A 25564-nucleotide genomic window follows, 5' to 3' on the forward strand; every position below is an offset into this window, starting at 1 on the left:
CCCATAGTTTTTTCAGTTTAGTTTAGTTTTTCTATATATTTTATTTATAGGTGTATCTAATCTAGTCTTTTTTTCTCCAAGTTTTCAGTTTTTATAAACCATGGACCTTAGTCGTTTCTTCCTTGTTTTTATGGTCTCGCAGTCTTTCTTACGTTTTTCATGATGGGGGGGGGGGTCATACCGCAAGAACATCAGCGGAGACGTTGCAGGTGCCGGGCTGGAGAGAGGCTGAAAGTGAGGTGAAGAAAATATAAATCGTCCGTTCCATCGGTCACTACGGGAAAAGTGAGGTCTCTGGCTAATAAGATGGTAGGCTGTTAAGACATCAAAGGGAGTATTGGGAGTGCAGTATATTATGCTTCACAGAGACATGGCTGCACCTGGACCACAGTGCACCTGGCTTTTTCACTTTTCACGCGACAGAGACGCCAAGCTGAATGGTAAGAAGAAAGTTGATGAATTAGTTGATGAAAGATCCAGGACATGTTACTGTGAAGGAATGTCTCTGCTCGCTAGACATTGAACTTTTAACTGAGAGTATTTGCCCATATTCTTTACCACTGTAATAGACCCTGCGCACGAGAAAATGCTAACTTCCTGGTTTGACACCGGATGTGGGGTTGTACATTTCCGGTAGCTTTACTTTGCGGTCAATCGCTACTGAAGATATACTCCAAAATCATGTCCAAAACTCGAAAACGGAAAGATCGCGTTAAGTTACAAAGAGCAGAAGGTGGAAACACTCACCACTGTTGTGTCACAAAAAATCTAATGATCAATTTTGACGTTTAAAGAGTTTAGATCGATCAGTTGTTTACATCACTCAACACAAGCAGAACTGCATTACTGCAGCAGAAGACACATCGTCCACATTCAGAAGCACATCTCTGTATAGTGACTGGTCTTATGATTTAAACAGGCAAATGTTCAGCATTCAAACTACAGGTGAAGAATAGTCAAACCAGATGTTTCCCCGTTATGTCGATGTCAGCTAGTCAAGTACACACCTACACAGCATGTTAACAAACCGTGAAAAAAAGTCACACAAAAAATGAACGATTGCTGGTAAGGGTTTCTATACATTAGTATTTACGAAGGGTATGTTGTGACTTACCTTCAAAATTACAGTGGTCCTCGCTATAACGCGGTTCACCTTTCACCTCGCTGTTTCACGGATTTTTTAGTGCAAGTTTGCATGCTTATTTTTACATCACATTGTGTCCTGCGTCCTGATCGCTGCAGACGATCTCCTCCGTGACGTCTCTCCTGTACAGTACAGAATTGCTGCATCGATCGCTAGCAGTGTGACTCTGAAGTGCAGTACTGTATGTCCACGATGTCCATGAAACGTTTTGCACTGTTAAAAAAATAAAATTGGCTACTTGATTTCACCTATCGCTGGTTATTTTTAGAACATAACACCCGCGATAAACGAGGGACCGCTGTTTACAGATACTAAGAAATATAACATTTGAATCCCTTTTCTCTTTTGCTCTGAGGCGCGGGGTGAAAAATATCGACAAGTCGATGAACATCATTTACAGATATATTCGGTAAATGCCCAAGACATCTATAGAAATGTAAATCGCCGCTTGATTCATTCATTTGCTTAACTTGTTTTGGACCGTAAACAAGGCGCGAATAGGACACCGGAAACAAAGCTCCCCACAGGAGTTTCCGCACCGGAAGTAGCATATGCTAACGTGCACATAGTCTATTGTCTTTGACTACATCAGCAGGGGCAGCAGCATGTGACATTATACAAGTGACTGTCGCTGACCTACGGTGCAAACATCCAGAGGCTTTCATCACCATTAGTGGTGATTTTACCCGTATCAGTCTGGACTGCACTCTACCCGTTGGCAGAGACAATAAAACTCTGGACCTTCTGTATGCAAACATGCAGGATGGATAAAAAGCCGCTGCAAGTTCAGAAGGATATACCATGGTGGGACTGATCAGGTTTAAAGATATATACCGAGAGAAGCTGGAGACCAAACTCCAGCTGAATAACATCAAAGCGGTGTGGAGATTGATGTCTGTGAAGGTTCTCAGTCATCCAGGTCATCGTAGTCAAAGGAGCTTGCAAAGAAAAGCGTCTGGACTTCTTTAAGTTTACTTGAAGACGTTTCACCTCTCATCCGAGAAGCTTCTTCAGTTCTAAGGTCAAATGGTGGAGAGTCCCAGATATAAACCTAGTGGGAGTATCCCCCCACAGAGGGACAAAAGGACCCCCTGATGATCTTCTAATCGCCTGAGCCAAGGTGTGAAACTAGGTGTGGGTCCCAATCAGCCAGAGTTTCGGGTGTGTTCATTGTGAAACCGAGCAAAGTCAGCAAAGAGGCACAGAAAAGAAGACCAGACACCAACGAGGGAGGATAAGAAGGACAGACGCAACAACATTGTCATCCCCTATGTAGCCGGTGTATCAGAAAAACTTAGGAGAGTTTTCTCCAAGCATGACATCCCGGTGCATTTCAGACCCAGCAACACGCTCAGACAAAAACTGGTTCACCCGAAAGACAAAACGCCAAAACACAGACTTAACAATGTGGTGTATGCTGTACAGTGCAGCGAGGAATGCCCAGACCTCTACATTGGAGAGACCAAACAGCCACTTCACAAGCGCATGGCACAACACAGAAGAGCCACCTCCACAGGACAAGACTCAGCAGTCCATCTGCATCTTAAGGATAAAGGACACTCTTTCGAGGATGCCAATGTTCACATTTTGGACAGAGAGGACAGATGGTTTGAAAGAGGAGTGAAAGAAGCCATCTATGTCCACTGTGAGCGACCATCTTTGAACAGAGGCGGGGGTTTACGACACCAACTCTCTGCCATCTATAATCCAGTTTTGAGATCCCTTCCCAGACGCCTTAACGCCCACTCACATCCTGGGCCATCTGACCTCAGGAATTCGCATGATAAGGTGGGGCCAGGTTTCACAATGAACACACCCGAAACTCTGGCTGATTGGGACCCACACCCAGTTTCACACCTTGGCTCAGGCGATTAGAAGATCATCAGGGGGTCCTTTTGTCCCTCTGTGGGGGGATACTCCCACTAGGTTTATATCTGGGACTCTCCACCATTTGACCTTAGAACTGAAGAAGCTTCTCGGATGAGAGGTGAAACGTCTTCAAGTAAACTTAAAGAAGTCCAGACGCTTTTCTTTGCAAGCTCCTTTGACTGTGGAGATTGATGCATCTTATCACTAGACTCAATCAAAGACATACAACAGCAGGGGAGTAGCCTGGTTAGAGCCAATGAGCTGAATCTGTTTTTCAACAGGTTCAGTACTGGAGTCCCTCTTGCCCGTCCTCACACAGCACCAATCTCAACACTTCCTCAGCAATCAAAAACCCCTTGTCCAGTTGACTCGCCAAGGATTGACACGACTCGACTCGGATCCACTGGTTTTCCATTACAAACTAATAGTTCTTTGTTTGCGTGCTTGTCGCAATGTGATCACCGACAATCACTTGTATAATGTCACATGCTCTTGCCCCATCCTTTTTTTATGGTCTCACAGTCTTTCTTACGTTTTTCATGGTGGGGGGGGTCACGCTGACGAGAGTGGCTCTGTGTGTTTAGAGACGTCACGGGTGCCGGGCTGGAGCGAGAGTGAAAGTGAGGTAAAGTAAATGTAAATCGTCCGTTCCATCTGTCTGACATCCTGCAGGATCTCTTCAACCTGAGTCTGCTGCACGAAAAAGTACCAGTGCTATGAAAGACATCATGTTTAGTACCAGTATTAAATTAAGCCAGTCCTTCTGATCTTGATAACTTCAAACCAGTTGCCTTGATGTCATGTCATGAAGGTGCTAAAGAGACTGGTTCTTGCTCGTCTTAGCCTGTTCAGTTTTCTTTCCAGTGGATGATGCTGTTACCTACCTGTTGCAGTGTGCTCACTGTCACCTAGATGGTACTGGTGGCATTGTGAGAGTCATGTTTTTTAATTTTTAATACCCTCCAATCATTCTGCTGAATGAGAAGGGGGGGGGGGGGCACGCTGTCTGATGTGGTGGTCAGTAATACTGTGGCACAATAGGGGACTCCATTCCTGGTTTACCTTGTACTCCTCAGATTTCCAGTACAACAGTGAAACATGCCATCTGCAGAAGTTCTCTGATGGCACTGCAGTGGTTGGGTGTCTTAAGGCTAACAGGAGTTGGAGTACAGGAAACTGTGGAGTGAGCCAGAAGAAATCTTTTTTTTTTTTAAATCACTGTTGTATATAATTATAAATTCCTGCGCTCAAAAAAAATTTTTTTGGTTTGTCCGTTTGTCCGTCCAGATTTAGCCAAATGCTTGACGTCAGAACTGAAGAAGCCTCTTCACATGTCATCCAATTGGCTTTTTCAGTTTAGTTCAGGCTGCATCTGTCGTCCGTCTGTCTATCCATCCAGATTTAGCCAAATTCTGCAAAAGTGGACAGATAGCACTGTTTAGTGTAAAAGGATAATGGCTGAAAGCATACCCCAAAGCTAATCTAAGAGTTTAACAACGTAATGAAATGAGGTCTTTATCTGTGTAAGTCATCAGGTTATATAGCGGGCTGCGAGAGACCCTGCCTATGCAATTCACCAACCTGATCACGTCCAAAAAAGGTTTTTCTTCTTCTTCTTTTTAACCATCAGAACGTCATGACAGTGTGACTACCTGACAGAAAATGACAGTGAATCCACATTTTTGCACAGATTTGACCTTTTAAAGGCACGTGCTCCTAAACTTTTGATCAGCTGTAAAACAGCCTGTTTCAGTTTAAGTGTTGTTTTCAATACATTGCATGCTCAAATGCATGTTGAAGATCCAACCATGCAAAATATGATTTTTTCCATTTTTCAAGTGGTGTTAAACTTTTGATTGGGACTGTAGTAGTCTAAGATGCTTGGAAAGAAGCTGAATGAAGTTCTTTATATTTCACCTGTCATCCAAGAGGCTTTTTCATTTCGGAACTGAAGAAGACTCTTAGAAGCCTCCAGTTGCTTTCTTCCTTAGAAATGAATTATTGTTCAAACGCCAAGTCAGTTGCCTGATCTCAACTAAATGGAACATGCTTTTTCATCATTAAATATAAAACTGAATACAGAAAAGGCCAGAAATGAGCAGTAGCTGAAGGTGGCTGGAGTAAAGATATAGTGGAGTAACAAGGGATGAAACAACATGTCCATGGGTTGTAAAATGAAGTACCTACCTGCTTTTGGCTAAATAGTGTCATACTGCAACTTAACACAGGAACACTCCAAAATGACAGTGTGTGAATGTGAGCTGTCGTTTTCTGCTGCTTATCTGGGTTCAGTTTGCGGGGGCAGCAGTTTAAGCTGAGACAAAGTCATAATTGCTTCACCATAACCTGGGCCTCACCCGCACATGGGAGGCACCAACATAAATCCCTATTCTACACACACATGATCTTTCTCTTAGTATTTAGGTATGAGTACAACAGCATAAAGCAATGATGAAGCCAGCACAAAGAGACTTTAAAGTGATCGCCACAGTGACTCTAAAGTAGAATCACTGTGGTGAGGAAGAAAATGTTTGCAGTCATGCAGACAGATGCTTGCAAAGAGCTGAAGTTGTGTTAGCAGCAAAATGGCATTGTTCCTGTCTTGGTTGCAGTTTGCAGTTTATCATTGTTCTCGTGTCCTTTTTTGCAATAAAAATAAAAGTAATGTTCATATCCACACTTTAGATTGCACCACTATTTGCCTCTTTCCGCATACAAACTGAAATTAGCTGATTGTAGCATACGTACAAGTGAAACCAATAAGCAGAATCGATAGGCAAGCAGACTAACAATTCCAAGGAATTGAACTACTGGGAACTGGTTCTCTACAAGAACTGGTTCTCAATTTCCATGCGTACGCTAAGCCCCTCCTGAATGATCAAGCCCCTCAGCCGATATAGCCACGCTTTGGGAGAAGCACATTCATTTATTCATTGTTCATTGTGATTGTGGGAACATGGATCACCCAGTTAGTTGACAGCTTTGCTTTCACGCTCAGCTCCCTCTTTACCACAGCAGGCCAGTGCAACATCTGCAGTACTGCAGATGCTGTGCCAGTCTGTCTGTCAGTCTTCTGCGCCACTCTCCCCTCACTTGTGAACTAGACCCTGAGATACTCGAACTCCTTCCCTCGGGCCAACAATTCATCTCTGGCCCAGAGAGAGCATTCCACCATTTCCTTGCTGAGAATCTACACCTCAGATTTGGAGGTGTAGATTCTCATCCCAGCCACTTCAGCTGCAAACCACCCTAGTGCAAGCTGGAGGTCACTCATTGGTGAGGCCAACAACATCTGTGAAGACCAGGAACATGATCCTGAGGCTACCAAATCAGAAACCCTAGGCTACTGGGCTTTCTCATAGACCTTGGCCCACAAATTCTTTTCATAAAAGTTATGGATAGCATTTAGCATTTAGAAAGGGCAGTTTTGACAGAGTCCAGGTCTCACTGGAATGAGTCCAACTTACTGCAGTGACTAAATGGCCCATAATAACACGTTAGTCACCTGGTACTCCTGAACCGCTGCCCACAGGATGATCAGAGGGATGAATGTCTCTAAGTCCACAAAATACAAGTTAATTGAATTTTAAAAATCTATATTTCTTGTTTAGCTGTTTTTGGTTATCATTTTTTCTTTGTTTCTCTCGTTTTCTAGTTTACACATTTTTGCTGGTTGCAGTATTGCTTATATTTTGGTATACTTGGATTTTAAGTCAATGGGAATACACTTTGGGTAAAATCTGGCATATAAATAAAAACGAGTGAGCAGTAGATAACTTAAGCTGTCGGTGATATATGTCATCCTTGTGTCATGCAGGCTGCAGCAGGGAAGCTCTCGGTGGACAGCTTGCTGCAGATGTCCAGCTCTGAGCTGCAGGACATGATGAGACGCCTAAGATCCAACTCAGAGGATCGCTCTCGCCTCACTACTGCTCTCTCCTGTCTAAAGAGTGTTAATGAAACAGGTGACCAAAGAACCTCCCCTTCTATGTTTTGTTTTTCATGAGTCATTTGTAGAATAATTCATCAGAGGATATTTCGGGAGGGGTATATACAAGAATTTTTTTAATAGCAGTGCTACAATTCATACTTTAATCATCTGCGGTGGCTACTACATTGTTTTAGATGCTGAAAAAACAACCCTACTTACTAAATTCCACTGAAGAAAATTAATATATTTCCATTTCCATGAATTTTGTCAGTGGGCTGGTAGATGTAATCTAGCATATGTTGACTTTTTTCATGAATGGTCAGATTGTGCGCAGCTATGAATTGTGAGGTAATATTGTGAAGGATGCCATCACATAAAGGACAGCTGACGTGTCCTCTTTTAAGGAGGTAATGAAGCATTGAAGTTCTTTTCCTAAGCATTTGGAGCCTTTGAACAGCTTATGTTATGGTTGCTGCATAGCGACTTTAGGGTCACTTCACTCTGCTTAGAGCCTTCTTTAGCAAAATTAAGTTTTTGAATGTACCCATTGTCTCTAGTTGTGTTTGGATTTCTTCTTGTCATTTGTGTTGTACTAATTGTTTTATTACTAAAATGCAGCACTGTTCAAAAGTAATGAGCCACTCCTCTAATCTTCATATTTTTGCAAGGAAATTGGGAAACAATTTATTGAAATGTGTGCATACATGGAAGTACAGTATATAAGACTCTTAGGGACTTGTTGGTGCAAAAATACTATTTTATGTGTGTCAAATTTTTTGTAATTGGATTTTTTCATAGATTAAGCTAAAAGAAAATGGAACAAATTATGTGTTTTTGTGACATGCTAAAGATGTGTGAATGAAGCGCCTAAAGATTACATTATATTACATTAAAATTAAAAAGATTCAAATTTTAAAAAAGTTTTTTGCTAGGTTGCCTGTTATGTTTGGACAAAAAACTGTTTTATCCATTCAGTAATTCACAGGCCAGTCTCAGGTTGCTGAACAAACAAAACAAATGATTCTTGGAAAATGGTCAGGTACAGGGAGTGAACTGACAATGAGTGAAGAAACAGCCACTGTCAAAAGAAAAACTTTAGACAGAAATCTGAAAGGACTATTGCTGATGACCACTTTAAAAAAATACAGAAAAAAGTGTTATTCCTTGGAAGCAAAATATAAAGAAATGAGGATTGGTATAATTTTCAGCTCCTACAGAGGTGTTAAAAGTTTGATCAGACTGATTGTATTTCACAAGTAATGATCCAAACTGTCTTTAATTCTAGGAGGTGATCTGAGGCATAACTCAGGCTCCTGCAGTTCTGAGTCACAACAGGACAGCAGTCCCTTTTCTCCTATTAGACCCTCTTTAAGCTCTGGTAGCCCTTTTACCTCATTAAAACCCAACAGCAATCATGGCCGCTCCATCTCTATATCAGTGGTACCCTGTTCAGATGACCAGAGACCAACTGTACCAGCTGAGAACATGAGTGATCCGTTCTCTTTGGAATCAAGCACCCCTTCACTAACACAGGTCTCAAAGACCCACACGTTCAAGTCCTCCCACACACCACCACCACCCTCTCGCAAACTGTTGCAACTGCTTCCCAATATTGCACTGACGAAAAACAAGAGTCATGACTCACAGCCGACCAACCGCAACGAGGATCCTGGGACACACAAGTAGGTTTTAGAAGGAATTCTGCAGTCATACATTTTCAGCTCTACTTTGACAGGAAGATTTCTATGTACTTTCCTGAATCAATTTCTTATCTCCACAATTGTGAAAACTATTTTAAAAAATCATTTTGTCTATCCTTATAGTGTAATTCATGAATCACATTTATAGTGTAAGGAGGTTTCACCGTAGAATTTACAAATTTGTCGGTGTCTTTGCAGGACCTGTAAGAAGAACAAAGTGTTGGCTGCTATTCAGATCAACGGCTCTGGGATCAGTCCTGAAGATTCAGGTCTAAGATCACCTCTGCTGTCTGCCCAAACACCTGGCCCTGTCCCAGCCTCAGCTCCATACATGATGCCCGTCGCCCCCATCTTACTGGACAGTGAGTTTCTATAAAAGCTACCGGAGTGGATTTCTGTTCACATAGACTTTTGGCCCTTCTCTGTATCAATTTGACAAAATCTCTTCTTTTGATATGCTGGTTTCTAATATCCTTCACAGATCTAGCCATGCAGAGAAGTTCCCCCCATACAATAAGAAGAGACATTGGCCTGGCTGTAACCCACAGGTCAGTAACCAGTTTGAAAAAAACTAGTTATCATATGTTATGTTATGGCCACTGCAGGTGATGCATTTTACATATTGTGTTTCGAAAACTAACTGAAACGATATTTTGAGCATCTAACTTAAGCCAAATAAAATAAACAGGAAATGTTAACACAACAGCTATCAGGAGGAATTGGTGCATGTCGAGTCTGGGATGTTTACATGACATGAAGTGGTCTGTCTGTACAGTAGTTCTTAAAACATATTAGGCTTTTTTTGAGATACCACTTAGAATATAAAAACAAACGGCTAAAACAAAAATGTAAACTAAATTAAAATTACACATTTTCAAAACATAAAACATAAAATCTGGAAACTGAAGCTAAAGTGAACTAAAAACATAAAACTTTTGACATTCATTTATCAATAAATTGATATCATCTTGATATCAGTGATATCATCTGCATAATCTTTGTGCAAGTGTGAATGCAGATAACCATTCACAGTATTGTTGTTACCTTAATCTTTATTATGATTATTATCATTCCATCTTCTGTATTTTTTTTTTTAGTTTTAAAAAGTTATTTATTTATTTTTAGGCATTACGGTTTTGAATTTAGAAGCAGTTTTTCAACCAGTGCACCGAGAGAAATCTGACAGGAATTTGCCACAGAGTAACAGTATGGCAGTAGTAACTGGATAAAGCATTCTGATTGGCCAGTTAACTCCAGGCTTATTTTTTATTGGTGGATTTGTCTTCAGCAGCTAGGTGGTTCAAATCTGGGAAGTTGGGGTCAGTAGATGACTTTTTGAATCATCTTTTCTGGCTGGATGATTAGAGCTGAAACCATTTGCCTGTCTGTAGTGGATTCCCCCACATTTCAACTCATCTAACCTAATATAATGTCTGTCTGTATCTCCCCACTAACATGGACCTGGTCTGAAAATAAAACTCACAAAACAGTTCAAGATTAAAAACTACTTTACCTGCACACACACACACACACACACACACACACACACTCAGCAGGTTATTTAGTGTCAATTGATGACTTTCCAAAGATTTGAATAAGCCCTCTTGTGAAAGAGAATCTGGACTCTGCAGGATCTTATGACAGGCTTTTTGTGAACTTTAGCTCCACTTTCAAGTGGGTCACTGACTTCCTGTTTGAGAGGAAGCAACAAAAGCAGAATGTGGCATGTCACCACCTCTGCTAAGAAGATGCTGACGAACACTCGATTAAAGTGTTTGTCACACTGTCCGCTGACAAGATTCTGCTGTCCATTCGACTTTATTTTACTGACTTCCTGTTTGAGAAGAAGTCATTGATCTGCACACACAGCAGATTAGAGTAGACATGCAGATATTCTGCTTTTTCTTTCAAGATTTTAAGATTCTTGGGTTTAGATGTTTAAAACACATAAGACAACTCTTCAAGTGATTTAAAGAATATCAGCTTTCAATATTCATTCCGATTTATTTGATGATTCTAAATTTTCTTTTGTCATTAGCTTTTTCTAGTGTACATTTTAAAGATGTTTGGCTACTTTGAAACTTTGAAACTTCTTCTTCTGTGTGAACTTCAGTTTTCAACAGTTTTGCAGTTTGGCTTTCATGTGAATGAGTCAGCATATTCAGTGTACACACTGCTGTACAAGATTGAGCAATTATAAAAGTCTAACTCAAACCTTTCAGCTGTCAGTATTCACACTGCATTATTTCAGGAAACCCATTCTCTAGTTTTAGTTCTGTACATCACCACCGTGGATTTTAAATGAAACAACCCAAATGCAGTTGAAGTGCAGGCTTTCAGATTTAATTCAGTGGGTTAAACAAAAAGATTGCATAACAATGTGAGGAACTAGAACATTTTTTTAAAACAATCCCTTAATTTCAGGGGTTTAAAAGTAATTGAATAAATTACTTACAATGGCTAATACTTGGTTGAAAATCCTTTGCTGGCAATCACGTACATCGCCAGATGCTGTATTTCCTCCTTTTTAATGCTCTGCCAGGCCTTTACTGCAGCAGCTTTCAGTTGCTGTTGCCTTTCTGTCTTCAGCAAGCGAAATCATGCTCAATTGGGTTAAGATCAGGTGGCCATTCAAGAATATTCATCTCCTTTCCTTTAATAAACCCCTGGCTTGCTTTGGCTATATGTTTTGGGTCATTGTCCATCTGTATTATGAAAGGCCGCCTAATCTAGCTGGATTTGAACAGACAGTATGTCTCTGAGCACCTCAGAATTCATTCGGCTGCTTCTGTCCTGTGTCACATCATCAATAAACACGGGTTTCCAAGAGCCACTGGTAGCCATGCACGCACATGCCATCATACGGCCTCCGCCGTGTTACAGATGATGTGGTATGCTTTAGTTCATGAGCCCTTTCACACCTTCTCCATACTTTTTTCTTGCTGTCAGTCTGGTCGAGGTTGATCTTGATTTTATCTGAAGGAATGAAGGAATAGCCCATACCTGCCCATGAAATAGCCTTTGAGTCCAATTTGAGTGAGATTTTATGTAAACATATAGTATGTTTATTTCATACTGTACTATACTGGACTCCTCTATACTACATGTAATACTATACTCCTTTTTACATATGAAATGTTATTCTTATTAGCAGACTGAAATGATATTTGAACCTGTGATCATGCCTTTGGCTTCATCAGGAGAAATTTACGTTTTTTAGCTTAAGAAAAAAAAGCTCTAAGAACAGCTTGATGAATAAGATGTTTTTTGTTCTTTCCTGAATTCCTTTGTATTCACAGCATGCAGAAGTTACTATATGACTTTACACTGTCAGTCATTCTAAATGAAATTATTATTAAATTAAAATTCTACATTTAGATTAGTCACAAAATTTAAGGCTAGGGTTTTACTCATCATCTATTATCACCTGACTAAATTCTTAAACATATTTCTCAATATATTTGTCATATTTGTTCTCCTTCTCTTTTGCAGGTTTTCGACTAAGTCCTGGCTCTCCCAAACATGTCAAGTTTGTTCTAAGAGCATGATGTTTGGTGTCAAGTGTAAACACTGCAAGTAAGAACTGTAAAGATAAGATCGTGCACTCTGTCAGACTGCAGTACAACTTGTCATGACTTCTTTAGTGTATTATTTAGAGTATTCTTCTCCTCACAGGTTAAAGTGCCATAACAAGTGTACCAAAGATGCACCTTCATGTCGGATATCATTTGCTACATGTAAGCAACATCAAAATAATTTAGTGATGTGTGACTTTACTGGTCTAGTGGTGTTAAAGACTACATTAGAAATCTCCTGGTTAGACTGGTTAGAGATTGGAACGGGCCAATTTCCAGCATTCGTGGCCCTGACCAGTGACCAGTTGGCCATCCTCACCTATGTTCACTTACTACCCGGTCCATTTCATGCATGTGCAACACATGCACAGCAGTGCAGGCAAATAGTTATGCGCTTACTCACAGCTGCACATATATCAGTATGGAAAGTCCTGACTGTGATGAAACCGTTATCCAGAGCTCAGAAATGGGTGGGGCTGTAGCTCAGGAGGTAGAACAGGTCATCCTTAATCAGAAGGTTGGTGGTTCTGTCCCTGTATACTCCAGTCTACATGCCAAACATCATTGGGCAAGATACTAATCCCAAGTTGCTCTCTGACACAGTCAGCCGAGTGTAAATGTGTGTGAAAGTTAGATAGAAAGCACTTGCGTAGAAAAAAAGTACATGTATGAATGGGTGAATGAGGCATGCTGTATAAATGCTTTAAGTACTCGGATACAGTAGAATAGTGCTAAATAAGAGCCAGTGCACTTAAATTTAGCTACCTACAAGCCAGCAGTCCTTGATCATTTGCTCAATTCTATGAGTAAAGGAGAGTAAAAAAAAGAAAGTGTTAGTCTGTTATCTAGTGAATTTGTAAACATACTGGGATTACCATTGATTTGTTATATAACTCTATTGAAATGTGGGGTTTTTTTGGTAAGGGAAAATATGTTAGATAAAAGTGGGTATACAGGGTTTTTTTTTTTTTCAGTTCTATAAGTGGGAAAATATTCTACAACTTGTAGTTTTAGGAAAATTGTTATGGAAATTATATTTTTCTTTGTGGTCAGTTGTAGTTCTTAGAAATCAGTAACAAAGGGTATGCCAGGTCACAACTGGTGCCGCTCTACACTACAACATGGACCTCGGGAGGAGATGCAAACCCAGCCTGGGGAAGTAAGGGAAGATGAGGGCACATGACAGTACTTAGTAATGTCTGTAGACAAATCATCCAGGTGATTCAAGTCTAGCGATTACTGGCAACAATGCTATTAATTTTGTAATGGACTCCCATTAGCTTTGACAGTTACACTAGTAGCATATTAGGAAGGATATTATAATGGGCAGGATAGTATCAGCAAGAATCTAACATGTTAGGGCCTGTTTATTTTATTTTAGGAATTGTAAAGTTTTGAAAATATTTTAAGCTCAAAGCTTGTATTTTTATCTGACCGGTAGTGCCAAGGATGCGTAGGGCAGAATCGGTACCATCAGACATCAACAATCGGATTGATCACACAGCCGAAGTCTCAGTGCAGTTTGGCACCTTACCAAAGGCACTAACCAAAAGGGTAAGTGCAGCTTTCTAATATGTGTTATATCTCATTCAGGTCTGCTGTAGCTCTTTCTATTCTTCAATACTGAAATGGAGAAGATTGTTGAGATCAGTGTGCAAGAAATAAATAATGTGAAATAATTGAAATAATGGACTCCTTGTGTGTTTGGAGGACCCTGTCCCCAGTATTAACCAGCTGGAATCCAGCAGTAACCCGTCATCAGCCACCTCTTCCACACCTTCCTCTCCAGCACATTTCCAGCAGAGTAACCCTCCAAGCGTAAGTGCCACCCCACCACCTAACCCATCACCACAGAGCTCCTGGGACCACCGCTTCAACTTCCCAGGTATGCAACGTAATAAAGACAGCATTGTTTCACTCTTAGAAATTATATATTTAACTATAAATTCAATTAAATATTAAAGTTGTAGAAATTACATCTCTAACAAAAGTGAAAAGTGTGTTTTTGTGGAAAATAAGGCCTCATTTGTTGTCAGGAAGACTTTGTTGAGATGTGGGACTAGGGGAATGTTTACAGCCCTGTGAGTCTTAAGAGCTTGAAAAAAAGATGACAGCTGGACATCTTTAATTTATGAAGATGTTTCAATTCTCATCAAAGAGGCTTCTTCAGTTGTAAAAAAAAATGCTGGAGAATTCCAGGTATACCTTAAACTGAACCTTTTGTGTTTTAAAAAAATATTGATTAAAAAAATATACATAATTAAAAAAAATATTTGGTGAGTTATTCCAAATAAGTTTAAAATGATATGAAAATCAGTGTAATCTGTTTTTATGTAGATTTTTGAGAATAACCAACTTTTATTTTAAAACTGGGCTGTATGGCAAAACCAGTTTTTCATGTTTAAAAGTGTCAAGTGAATGATTGAGCATGTGAGCATCATGATCTGTCTTTGAACCATTCAAAGAATTGTTGTAAAGTGTTTTATTGTCAAACTGGTTAAAAACATTTTTAAATGCTCAAACGTGATAGTTTGACAGCTTCAAACTATGTTGGATTTAACATCCTTTGTCCTCATGTCATGTACTGCAAGTATCCAAGCATCAATTTTGAATGATGATAAGTAGTTTTGTAGTAGTGCAGTGCTCTCAAGCTGAGTTTTTCAACAGATGTTCCTGCCTCCACATACAGCGTTCAGCATTCTGGCAGTCACAATGAGTCTGGGTGAGAGAATACAACATTCATGTAGCGATCCAATGATGCACTTTTATTTCATTCATATACTTACTATCATGAGTTCAAGTCCGATTTGGTAGGAATTCAAACAGTAGCAGTGCTTTACCAAACAGTCCACTTACATAGTACACTTTCTAAATTACTTTAAAGTTCACAAATGGCTCTTTCAAACTGTATATTTAACATTTGTAGGTATAGTTTGATATTTCTCCTTTCTCTTTCTTTCTCCTCCTCCACCGCTGCTCTCTCTCCTTCCTTATTTCCCCCTCATCCTCTTCCTCCTTACCTCAATCGAAGTCTCTAACACATGAAAGCTTACGTGTATATAAACATACTTATTTATCCCCAATATTGTCACAATTGCTTATTGTCACGAGATTAGACATGCGACCCTCCCCTTTCCAGTTTACTATGAGCTGTGTGAACAACAGCTGATTGAAGTGTTTGTTCCACTAAAAAGAAAGTTTCACTAACACAAGTTAGCAGCACCTAACAACAGCAAAAATGGCAGCACTAACTGGCAGAAAATTTGAGGATATCTTCGACAACTCACCATCTGTCATTAAACAGAGGTGAGCTTCAATGACATTGACTTGCATTGGACTCTTTTGCAAGGTTTTACAGCCTTCCTCCTCTTTTTATATCGACACAGTGAGTCACTCTCTTTATCCACCAGAGCAATGCAAATTTTAAGATTTCTTTTTAAAAGTATTGTTAGATTGACCTGTATATCATTACGGTTTTTCTTTTAAACTCTCTTAAAAAAATCCAGTATTGCTATGTAGAGAGCACACAAATAGATTATTTACAAAATTTTCTTGAATTTGTAAAACTCATAAGATAACATGAGTTGGAAACAAATCTACCATGGCATCTGAGTTTCTGCTGATGTTACATCCTATCAAAATACTGACCACCTTTATTTGTGGTTTTAGGAAACTCCATTCCTGGGTCTGCCTCCTTGCAGGAGAATAAAGTAGAATCTTACATCACATTTTTCTAGCTTTAGGGCATTTACACTGTAAGCCATTTGTTCATATATGTCACGGTCAGCAGGAGCTGACTGCGAGAGTGTGAAAATGAGGTGCGGACAAAGGGGGTGACGGAGCGGAGCCTTGAACAAAAAGCGAGCTGTTTTATTCAGACTGGTAGACATGAACAGAGCCCAAAACAAGAACGACAACTAAACTCGAACCCATTCTGGGAAAACTAACTGAAAATTCTGATCAAACATGATAACGGTGACAACTAAGATTACTATGAGTTCTATGATTATGACTAGACGTGGAAACACAGACGTTCTGACAAAGAGAATGGAACACACAGACTAAATACACACAAGGGGTGATCAGGGGAAGTGGAATCACATGGGGAAATGGCTGACACAAATGAACATAGTGACACCAGAGGGGAAGTGTAAAACTAAGCACATTGAACGAGGAAACTCCAGACCTTCAAAATACAACAGGAAACACAGACGTAGAAACGACAGCACCAACTAGACAACATGAAATACGCTGACACGAAATACATGGCAGACTGCATAAAGGAAACCAGAACAGACTTACAGAAGAGGACATAGATGGACCTAAACTAGAATAGGCTCAACTAAAACCTAACTAATAATGCAACACCAGAACTACACATATTATTCTAAGAAAATACAAATTTACCAAAAAACACTCAAAATGCTGGGTCAGAGACCCAGCCACTGACAATATAGTTCTTTATGCGGGCCGGTGTTTTTGGATTGGAGCACCTGGATAAAAGCCACACATGCAAACTCTATAAAATAAGGCTCCAGGGGGGTTTGGAGCAAAATAGTTTTGCTGCCCAGCACAATGCCGGGACATGGAAAGAGGAGAAAGAGGAGCCGTTTTGGCAGCCAGTAGCTCTCAGCAAGTTTCCAAATGTAGTTATTCTAAAGATAAATTAATTTGTTACAAATTTTGGTGAATTCTTGTTAATTTCTTTGGTTTCAGGATGGTGATTACTGAGACACAAATAACAGCCACAGAACAGGGACTGGTGAGTAATAGAAGCCACATAACTTATTTTCTGTACAGCACTTTGGTCCTGTGTTGGGTATTTTAAAGTGCTTTATAAATAAAATTTGATTGGATTGGATTACAGTATATTAAATTAAAAAGATGAAGGGAAAAGGATGTGATTTGCTGGTTTGTCTCCATTACATGTATATTTTACTCATGTCATTTTCCTTTGGTTTACAGTACTTGCCAATGCACTGTGCTAAAGCATGTTCCTTTTTTTCTGACACTGATATCCATTTGGTAACTTTTCAGCTTGTTTCAAATGTTCCAAATTTTGTTATTTTTCAGCCTTTTGTTCAAATGATTCAAGTCATTCTTGTCTCACAAATCTACACACAATACTTCAGCAAAAGCAAGTTTTTGGGCTGCTTTGTTAACGTATTAAAAACTGTTCCATTTCTATTATCCTATTCCAAATATTCAGACCTTGTATTTAGTACTTTGTTAGAGACCCATCCTCGTGTCTTCTCATTAATGATCCTACAGCCATAACCAGAGGTCCTGTATTGAACATTCCCATTAAGCAGTACTTTTTTGGTGGAAACATTAAATGATGTGTTGGCTATATTAATATCAGACCTACCCAGTGTTCGGGACGTTTTTTTTCCTCGCAGAACTGCTTCAGATCCAGCTGATTCATACAACACCCAGTGTGACTGTCTATATGAGGTTATTTCACAGTATCTCTATTGGATTGAGGTCTAGCCTGTAATGGATTTGCTGGGATGTTTAGTTGGGTTTATTATATTTCTTTATTTAACTTAAGCTCATTTCCTGCCTGCCATTATCTTTGAAGATATTGGTAAACATTTCCTCCTAATGACAATGAACTTTCCAGGCTAAAAGGGAGCAGCATCCCAGTGGAGCAATCTTTTCATACTCTTCATACTGATGGATGTTATTTATTCCATCAAATATTTCTTCCAGCAACCACAAGAATTGTATAACTATCCAAAATACTTTTGGTCTGAATGGAGAATTACAAGACTGCAATACCTATTTCACATTTGTATACCAAGTGCTGCTATTTCCAGTAATAGATATCAAAGTGTTTAACATCAGTGTTCACTTTCATTCTTCTGCCATGTGTTACAGGAAGAGGAAGGAGAGGAAGGAGAGGAAGATTACACAGCTATGGATAAAGAAGAAGCTGACCAGACTGACACAAAAAAGAGTTATTCCAAGGAAGAGTATGATGAAGATGGTCTGGATGATCTGCCCTCTTCTATATGCCGCCGTCAGGCTGTTGGCCGTTCTGGGGTCCCCATCTCTCGTAAGGTCAGCCAGACCAGTGTCTACCTCCAGGAGTGGGATATCCCGTATGAGCAACTACAGCTGGGAGAGCTTATTGGAAAGGTGAAAGCAGATTTGTATCGTAGAAATATAAAATCCTGTTCAAAAAATGAAAAGAAAAAACATTATTTTTATTTAAATTTTGGCTTTATGTCCAGGGTCGCTGGGGTAAGGTGCATAAAGGTCGCTGGCATGGTGAGGTGGCCATTCGCCTTCTAGAGATTGATGGCAACAATCAGGATCATCTGAAAGTCTTCAAAAAAGAGGTTATGAACTACAGGCAGACCAGGCACGAGAACGTCATCCTGTTCATGGGTGCATGCATGGCTCCTCCTCATCTTGCTATTATCACCAGGTACTGCTGCATGACTGCTCACCTAAACACTGCATTGTCACTTATGTTGGCTTCCCCCCATTTCAAGTGCGGTTCCAACCACAAGTGCATATGTGCACTGTTGTATATAAAGTTCTATACAAAAAGTTGTTTGCTGCTTTTTTGACTTTTTGTGATGTGATGTTTATTTTGTAACCATACTGCATGTGTTTCCTCTGCAGTTTCTGTAAGGGTCTGACTCTATATTCTGTTGTAAGAGAAAGAGGTCACCTGCTGGACATAAATAAAACCAGACAGATTGCACAGGAAATCGTTAAGGTAAGTAATACCTGCATATTCTATTGGTTGATAAATAAGATGGAATTGTAGCCAAGAAATGCCAAACATACACTATGTACATTATATAACAAGTAGGAAAATGTACTGTTTTGGATACAATGTCAAGATTGAAATATGCTGCACTTCAGCATGTTTTGGTGCTTCCCCTCATCGCCAGTGCCACGATTTGAAAAAGTTTAGTGTCACACGTAAAATAAAAATCTACACAACGAGGCTTTAAACATATAAACTAAAAATATCTACTGTTGGGTCATCTTCATTTTCTTTTTGTGAATGTAGGAATATCTTTTGTTCAGAAAATCTTTGTTTGTTGCAGGGAATGGGTTATCTTCACGCTAAAGGCATCATTCACAAGGATCTGAAGTCCAAGAATGTGTTCTATGACACAAACAAGGTGGTGATTACAGACTTTGGCCTGTTTGGAATGTCTGGTGTGGTACAAGAAGGCAGGTAAGAGTGAAAGAAACTGCATCTAGGCAATAAATTTATGGTGAGCCATGTTTTTTCTCCTAATTATTCTTCTCTGTGTTTCTGTGTTTAGAAGAAAGAATGTGCTGCGGATACCACAGGGCTGGATCTGCTACCTGGCTCCAGAAATTGTTCGAAAATTGAGCCCAGAGGTTGATGAGGACCAGCTGCCTTTCTCCAAAGCTGCTGATATTTATGCTTTTGGGTATTGACTAGTGCCATTTATACTAGAAACTATTAATGTGATATTGAAGCTATAGTTTATATTATGCAGTTCTGCCTTTTAAATCTTTGTTTAGGTTCTTAACCTTTACTTTGTTATAATTTTATATTAGCTTGTTTTTGTGTTTTCTGTGGTACATAACAATTGTTTAATTGTTTGGTTTTCTCGAAGTTAAATCAGGATTTTTACTGTTGCCAGCTAACATAGTAAAATTGTTTTTGTAGAACCATGAATTCAGCTATCCAGACATGATGTGCAACTTTCAGCTAGAACTGCACACAGTTTTTTAAAACCTTTGTTTCTATTTTATTCATGCTCCATGTTGCATATTTGAGCACATGATGTAAGAAAATGTAAAAGAATGTAGTACATGAAAGGATCTTGTGTCATTTCCAGCACAATCTGGTATGAGCTGCAGATGCGAGACTGGCCAATTACCAACCAGCCTGTGGAAACTATAATCTGGCTAGTGGGTCGTAATGAAGGCATTAAGAATGTGCTGTTAGAGTCCAATCTGGGCAAGGAGGTCACGGTGAGTCTGAAGATCATGTCTACGAAAAAACTGACCCTGTTGGTAACTGTCAACAATTTACAATATATATTTTCTTTGTTCCCAATGTGGGAAATGCTGTTGTTGTAACAGCAGTATTAATAATAATCATCATAATAATCACAAGTATTGCATTTCAACATCAACACAGCACAGCATAATGACATTACTAGTGTTGTAAGAGCGAATGGTAGAAATAAAACACCGAACACATCTTTCCTTGCCACACAGTTGTATTGTAGAGTTGTTCAATGTGATTTATACAGCTTCTGTGCTGGTCTCCCAGTTTAGACTGTTGTTGATGTTACACCCAACTACTTGTACTTCTCCACTACATCAACATCCGGTTCTAGGATACACATGGGCTATGTAGCTGTTACTTTCACCACTGGTCTGGTCCAATTCAGGCCTAGCTGAGTTCAGCACCCACAGGGAACAACTCTAGCTTATTGCCAGTAAGGCAGACCAACAGTTGTACAGAGACCAAATGGCTCATAGTTACGGACCAGATGGCCCTCAGAGAGCACTCCAAGGGATGCAGGCAAAAGCTTTCTCCAAGTCTGCAAAAAACATGTAGACTCATTGGGCAAACTCTCACCTGCCTCCAAATATATTTAAGAGTTTGAAGAGCTTGTACAGTGTTCTGCAACCAGGATGAAATCTTCACTGTTCCTCCTGTATTCTAGGTTTAACTAACAGACAAGCTCTTCTTTCCAGTGCCATAGCATTGACCTTTCCAGGGAGGCTGAGGAGTGTAACTGCTGTAACTGTAACTGGAGTACACCTTCTGGTTCCCAATCCTAAAGATAGGAACCGCCACCCCAGTCTGCCAATATAGAGGCACCACCCCAGAATTCTATGCGATGTTTGTAGAGCCGTGTCAACCAAGACAGCCCTACAGCTTCCATAGGCTTTTGGAACTCACGGCGAACTTCGTCCGCCAAGGACTTGTTTCAAGCTGTTGCTCCTAAGTGGTTGATGGCTTTCGTGGTGGTGATGGGGCCATCAAGCTGAAAAAGGAGTCCTATCAGGTTGGATTAGCCTGTAGGACTTCAGAGGAAGCTGATGGGTACCAAAAGGCCAAACTAAATGTGGTTCAGGCGGTAGCTGAAGCAGCAACTCGGGTTTCGGAGGACATCAAAAAGAAAAGTAAAGAAAAGAAAAGAAAGAAAGCAAAGGCATAAATTTGTAAAATTTCAGTTTCATCACCATGCATCAAATGTTTTCAGTTCTCAACAAATTTTGTTTAGCATTGTCTTGAAATAAGCAAAATCTTTTCTTAAAAGGCATCTTCTGGATAGCAACACGTGTAAAGTATTAAAAGTATTAATATTGATTATATTATTATTATTTTCATATTGATTAAAATTTGATTACCAACCAATCACCATGTTCTATCTGTTACCTACCGTCCCAACAGGAGATCCTGTCTGCCTGCTGGTCCCTTACGGCAGATGACAGGCCACCTTTCACCCAGCTAGCAGGCATGCTGGACAGACTCCCTAAACTCAACCGCAGGCTTTCTCACCCTGGACACTGGAAAACAACAGAGTAAGTGTCATGGAGTGACAGTAAATTCATAATCTGGGTGAACCAACCCACTACACTATATAACATCAACATTCAAAATGTTTACCTATTTATTTTTAGTCATTGCTCATCAAAATCTTCATTTTCATTTCAGAAAAATTTGAAATTTTATGAAGCTAAGAGGAACCATTACACCATCAGTCAACAAAAATGCTGTAAATAGTGTTTTTTAAAGAAATGTGAAAAATGTAAAGCTGGCCTGCTGATGATCAAATGATATATATGTACATACTTAGACTGTTTTTAATGTGACTACTGTTTTGTTTTGAGGAACGAATGAATAATGTATCAAGTAAATGCAGTTTTTCTACTTTAACTGGTAAATTAGGCACTATCTTTACTTTTTCTTCTGATACGTGATAGTGTTTATCACAGTCTGTAATGTACTGCATTTCTCTTTTTCTTCTGTCTTCAACTTCCTCTTCTCTGGATGTTGCCTGATTCACCTTGGCCTGTTCCTGTTGTGCCTCATCTCCTGACGGCTTCCTTTGGGTCCTGCATTTCCATCTTTATCTATGATCTTGTTTCCTTATCTTTCTATTTGCTTACTTGTTTTCCAACATTCCTGTTTGTCTCCTGGGTCCACTCCTATTTTGGTTAAGGCCACTGGAAAATCGTGAATGCCTGAGACATCACTGCCATCAGCATATCACTAAGTTAGGCAGTGAGAGCTTGTTAAATTGACTGAAAATATGATATGAAAGATGCAGCTCTGACAGATTTCCTATAAGATCGGATATTATGCATGCACTAGCCAAAATTTGTATTCTAGATGAAAACCAGCAGATGAAACCTTTTAAGTTCTGTCAGGGATGTCACTTCTGCTCACGAGTTTGGAAGCCCTTTCAAAATGTAATTGAAATGAATGAAGATTATAGATTATAAGTAAATGAGGAAGTAATTTCGGACACCACTGAAAACAGTGACATCATAATACCTGGGTCTAAAAATGCTTTGCTTTCATCTTTATCTCTTTTCCCTTGATTAACCTGTGTGCCTACTTTCCCCCCACATTTCTAACGCCCAACCTTCAGTGAATGTAATTCTTCTTATATATGTTTAAATGTGAGTGTAGGCATAGTCTCATGGCTGTTTGAGTTAACTAAGAGCTGCTGGTTTCAGCTCTTAGTTAATTTAAAATACAATTTACTTCAAGGGTTCCACCAGAGTTTACTTTCAAAGGGTCAGTTCACAATATACACCCAGTAATTTTTTAAGTTACTTACTAGAAAAAGTGTTGTGCTTATAAATATACATTGATTATTATGTAATTATGATGCAGTCTCATAAACTTAGAATTAGTCCAATAAAATACATCAGTGCAGATTTCTTCTAATCTTCTTCTAATCTTGAGTTGTTGATTTAGTTTTTTCCAGAGTTTATTGTCCTACAGCAGCCACCATAGCTACCATTAGGTACTTGAATTGGAAGAGAAGAAAACAAAATTCAGTTGGCTGCAATCTAGTGACATCTAGTGGAGAGAAACCGACAGCTCTTTGCAGAAACTGCTTTTTGGTTTGTTTGTTTTTTGTTTTTTGTTGTTGTTGTTGTTGTTGTTTTTTGTTTTTTACAAATTTTCTACACACTGAAGAATATGAATATAGATATAATTTTAGCATTAACAGTCTGACTCAAACAGTCTCTCAGTCTACCACTGTTCTAATGTGGAATTTCTGCCTCTTTGATTCATAATATATCTCCAAAACTGAAAGTGTTTGCCTAGACTGAGTTCACTTTAGTGCGAAAGGCACCACGGAAATCATTTACCTCTCTACCAAAGTAATAAATATCACAGACAGATATGAGTTACTATTTATGTTCCACTTTGGCACAATGAAAGATAAAGATGATTGAACTGACCCTTGGAAAAACGATTCCCTCAAAATAACAACTTTGCTTTTTTTATTTCTGTTGCAATTTTACAAGATTCCCTGAAGCTATGAAATAGCTAAGTAGTTATGAATAGATGACGAATGTTGTGGTATCGAAACCACGATAGAAAGACACTGCAGTGCTCCAACAACACTTGACAGAATGCAGCTGTCGCACACTGCCACCTGATTAGTCATCATTAATTTATCAGAGGGCAAACCACTGAGTGATACCACCCACAGTGGGATATAAGAAGAGATACAAGTTATCTGTCTACTTTAACTTCTTATAGGACAACAGTAAGCGGAAGCACAGTAATAGAAAGAATGTTTTCATTATAGTATAAGGAAGATTGTGACAAGAAGCAGTGCACCCTTGCGCAATTTGTATTAGTGAGCAAGACATGGCTGTTGTGTTTGTGAGTTTTCTTTCCTCAGGCTGTACATTCACCAAAAGTGTTTGTATGTAATGGTTTCACCAGTAGGGCAAAGCCCAATCTATGATGAGAAAATTGAACTAATGCATATATGTAAATACAGTATTTTACTGCACGTTGTATTTTATACATGTTTGAGCAAGGGTTGAGTTTTAAAATGTTTTTGTTGGTACTATATTTATGTATGAGACTGTTGTTGGTGGATTGTTTTCCTTTTCTTGTTTCCATTTTTCTGTTTTTTGTTGATACTTTCAAGGCTTTTTGTCTGAACAATTTAAGACATTAAACTTGATATTTTGATAAGTGACTTGGTGTTCACTATTTTATAACAGTGTTTGTAAAAATAGCCATACATTTATTTTAAATGAATCTACACTACCAACTGGACATAGTAGTGGTAGAGATGCAGAAGAAGAGGGCCGTAGCAACATCAGGAAGAAGGAGCACGAGAAGCTGGAGAAGTACTAAGGGTTCAGAGAAGAGAAGATCTGGAGGGTGAAGGTAACGGTGGTCCCAGTGGTAATCGGAGCACTCAGTGCAGTGTTTTTTGCAAGCTAGTGGCTCCAGCAGATCCCAGGAACAGCATTGGAGATCTCTGTCCAGAAGAGCGCAGTCCTAGGAAAATAAAAGATATTGCGCAGGACCCTCAAGCTCCCAGGCCTCTGGTAGAGGACCTGAACTTGAAGGATAAAGACCGCCTGGAGGGGGCAAGAGGGGATTTTTTAGCCAGAGTGAAGCTGACCCCCCACCAACATGAAAAGTAAAGGCAAATAGGCGTTAGAGAGGCAGTAGAGCGGTTAGTGCTTTGTTTTTGCAGATTTGTGCAGGTACAATTATCATTTGTGCTGCTTTGGTTTTTGAGATATTAAACTTTATTTTATAGGTTATTTAAAGGTCACCATCCCCCCAGACTGCTCCAAAACGGACCAAAATGGTCTACGTTTTTAGTCTTTCATTTGTGCAGGTAAAATTATCGTTTGTGCTGCTACGGTTTCTGACATATATTGATTTTAATTCTTACGGCCTACGCTATATAACAACAATCTAGCTGTGGCGTTATACACTTTTATAGAAGACTGTCCAGTTTTTTTTAGGCTTGCTGCGTATTTATGAATGTTTTGTGTGTTTCAGTACATTTTAATAAACCAATTTAGTCAGTGGAAAGGTTGATATTTCTGTTACCAGTGCAGAAACGTACACAAGGTAGGCTAAAGTTTTTATTTTTTTCTGCAGAAAACACTGAGTTACATGTGAAGTGATTCAGTCTGTCTGTATGATTTTGTTTTTAATTATATATGTTCATTATCAGGGGCGGTTCTATATGGCGTTATTTTTGTGCCACTATTCTGAGCGCACATACAAAAAATTTGAGCGCACATAAAAAAGAATTTCAGGTGCAAGTGTTGCTTTTTTTTTTTTTTTTTTAATACTTTATTTGTAGTTTTCCAATTATCA

General features: G+C 39.3%; 1 protein-coding gene across 4 annotated transcripts in view; it reads left to right on the forward strand.

Annotated features, from left to right (window-relative positions):
• LOC146374308 (kinase suppressor of Ras 1-like) overlaps positions 1 to 24416 on the forward strand; it is a 61625-nt gene extending 37209 nt beyond the window's left edge. For 3 of the 4 annotated variants that reach the window (XM_084950309.1, XM_084950308.1, XM_084950311.1), the window contains 18 exons: positions 6831 to 6978; positions 8230 to 8626; positions 8843 to 9006; positions 9126 to 9192; positions 12137 to 12220; positions 12320 to 12381; positions 13661 to 13773; positions 13930 to 14104; positions 14887 to 14941; positions 16936 to 16981; positions 18100 to 18360; positions 18456 to 18652; positions 18853 to 18949; positions 19287 to 19420; positions 19512 to 19643; positions 20058 to 20193; positions 21632 to 21762; positions 22404 to 24416. In XM_084950309.1, the coding sequence (XP_084806435.1) occupies positions 6831 to 6978; positions 8230 to 8626; positions 8843 to 9006; positions 9126 to 9192; positions 12137 to 12220; positions 12320 to 12381; positions 13661 to 13773; positions 13930 to 14104; positions 14887 to 14941; positions 16936 to 16981; positions 18100 to 18360; positions 18456 to 18652; positions 18853 to 18949; positions 19287 to 19420; positions 19512 to 19643; positions 20058 to 20193; positions 21632 to 21762; positions 22404 to 22485 (2481 nt within the window). In that variant the 3' untranslated portion in view covers positions 22486 to 24416. Of the gene's footprint in view, positions 1 to 6830; positions 6979 to 8229; positions 8627 to 8842; positions 9007 to 9125; positions 9193 to 12136; positions 12221 to 12319; positions 12382 to 13660; positions 13774 to 13929; positions 14105 to 14886; positions 14942 to 16935; positions 16982 to 18099; positions 18361 to 18455; positions 18653 to 18852; positions 18950 to 19286; positions 19421 to 19511; positions 19644 to 20057; positions 20194 to 21631; positions 21763 to 21895 lie in introns of all 4 variants that reach the window. The other variant, XM_084950310.1, reaches the window with a different exon arrangement.
• Positions 24417 to 25564: the final 1148 nt, after the last annotated feature.

The sequence above is a fragment of the Perissodus microlepis genome, chromosome 14 (assembly GCF_051167445.1).
Source record: "Perissodus microlepis isolate ML-2025 ecotype Zambia chromosome 14, ASM5116744v1, whole genome shotgun sequence".
NCBI classification, from domain to species: Eukaryota; Metazoa; Chordata; class Actinopteri; order Cichliformes; family Cichlidae; genus Perissodus; species Perissodus microlepis.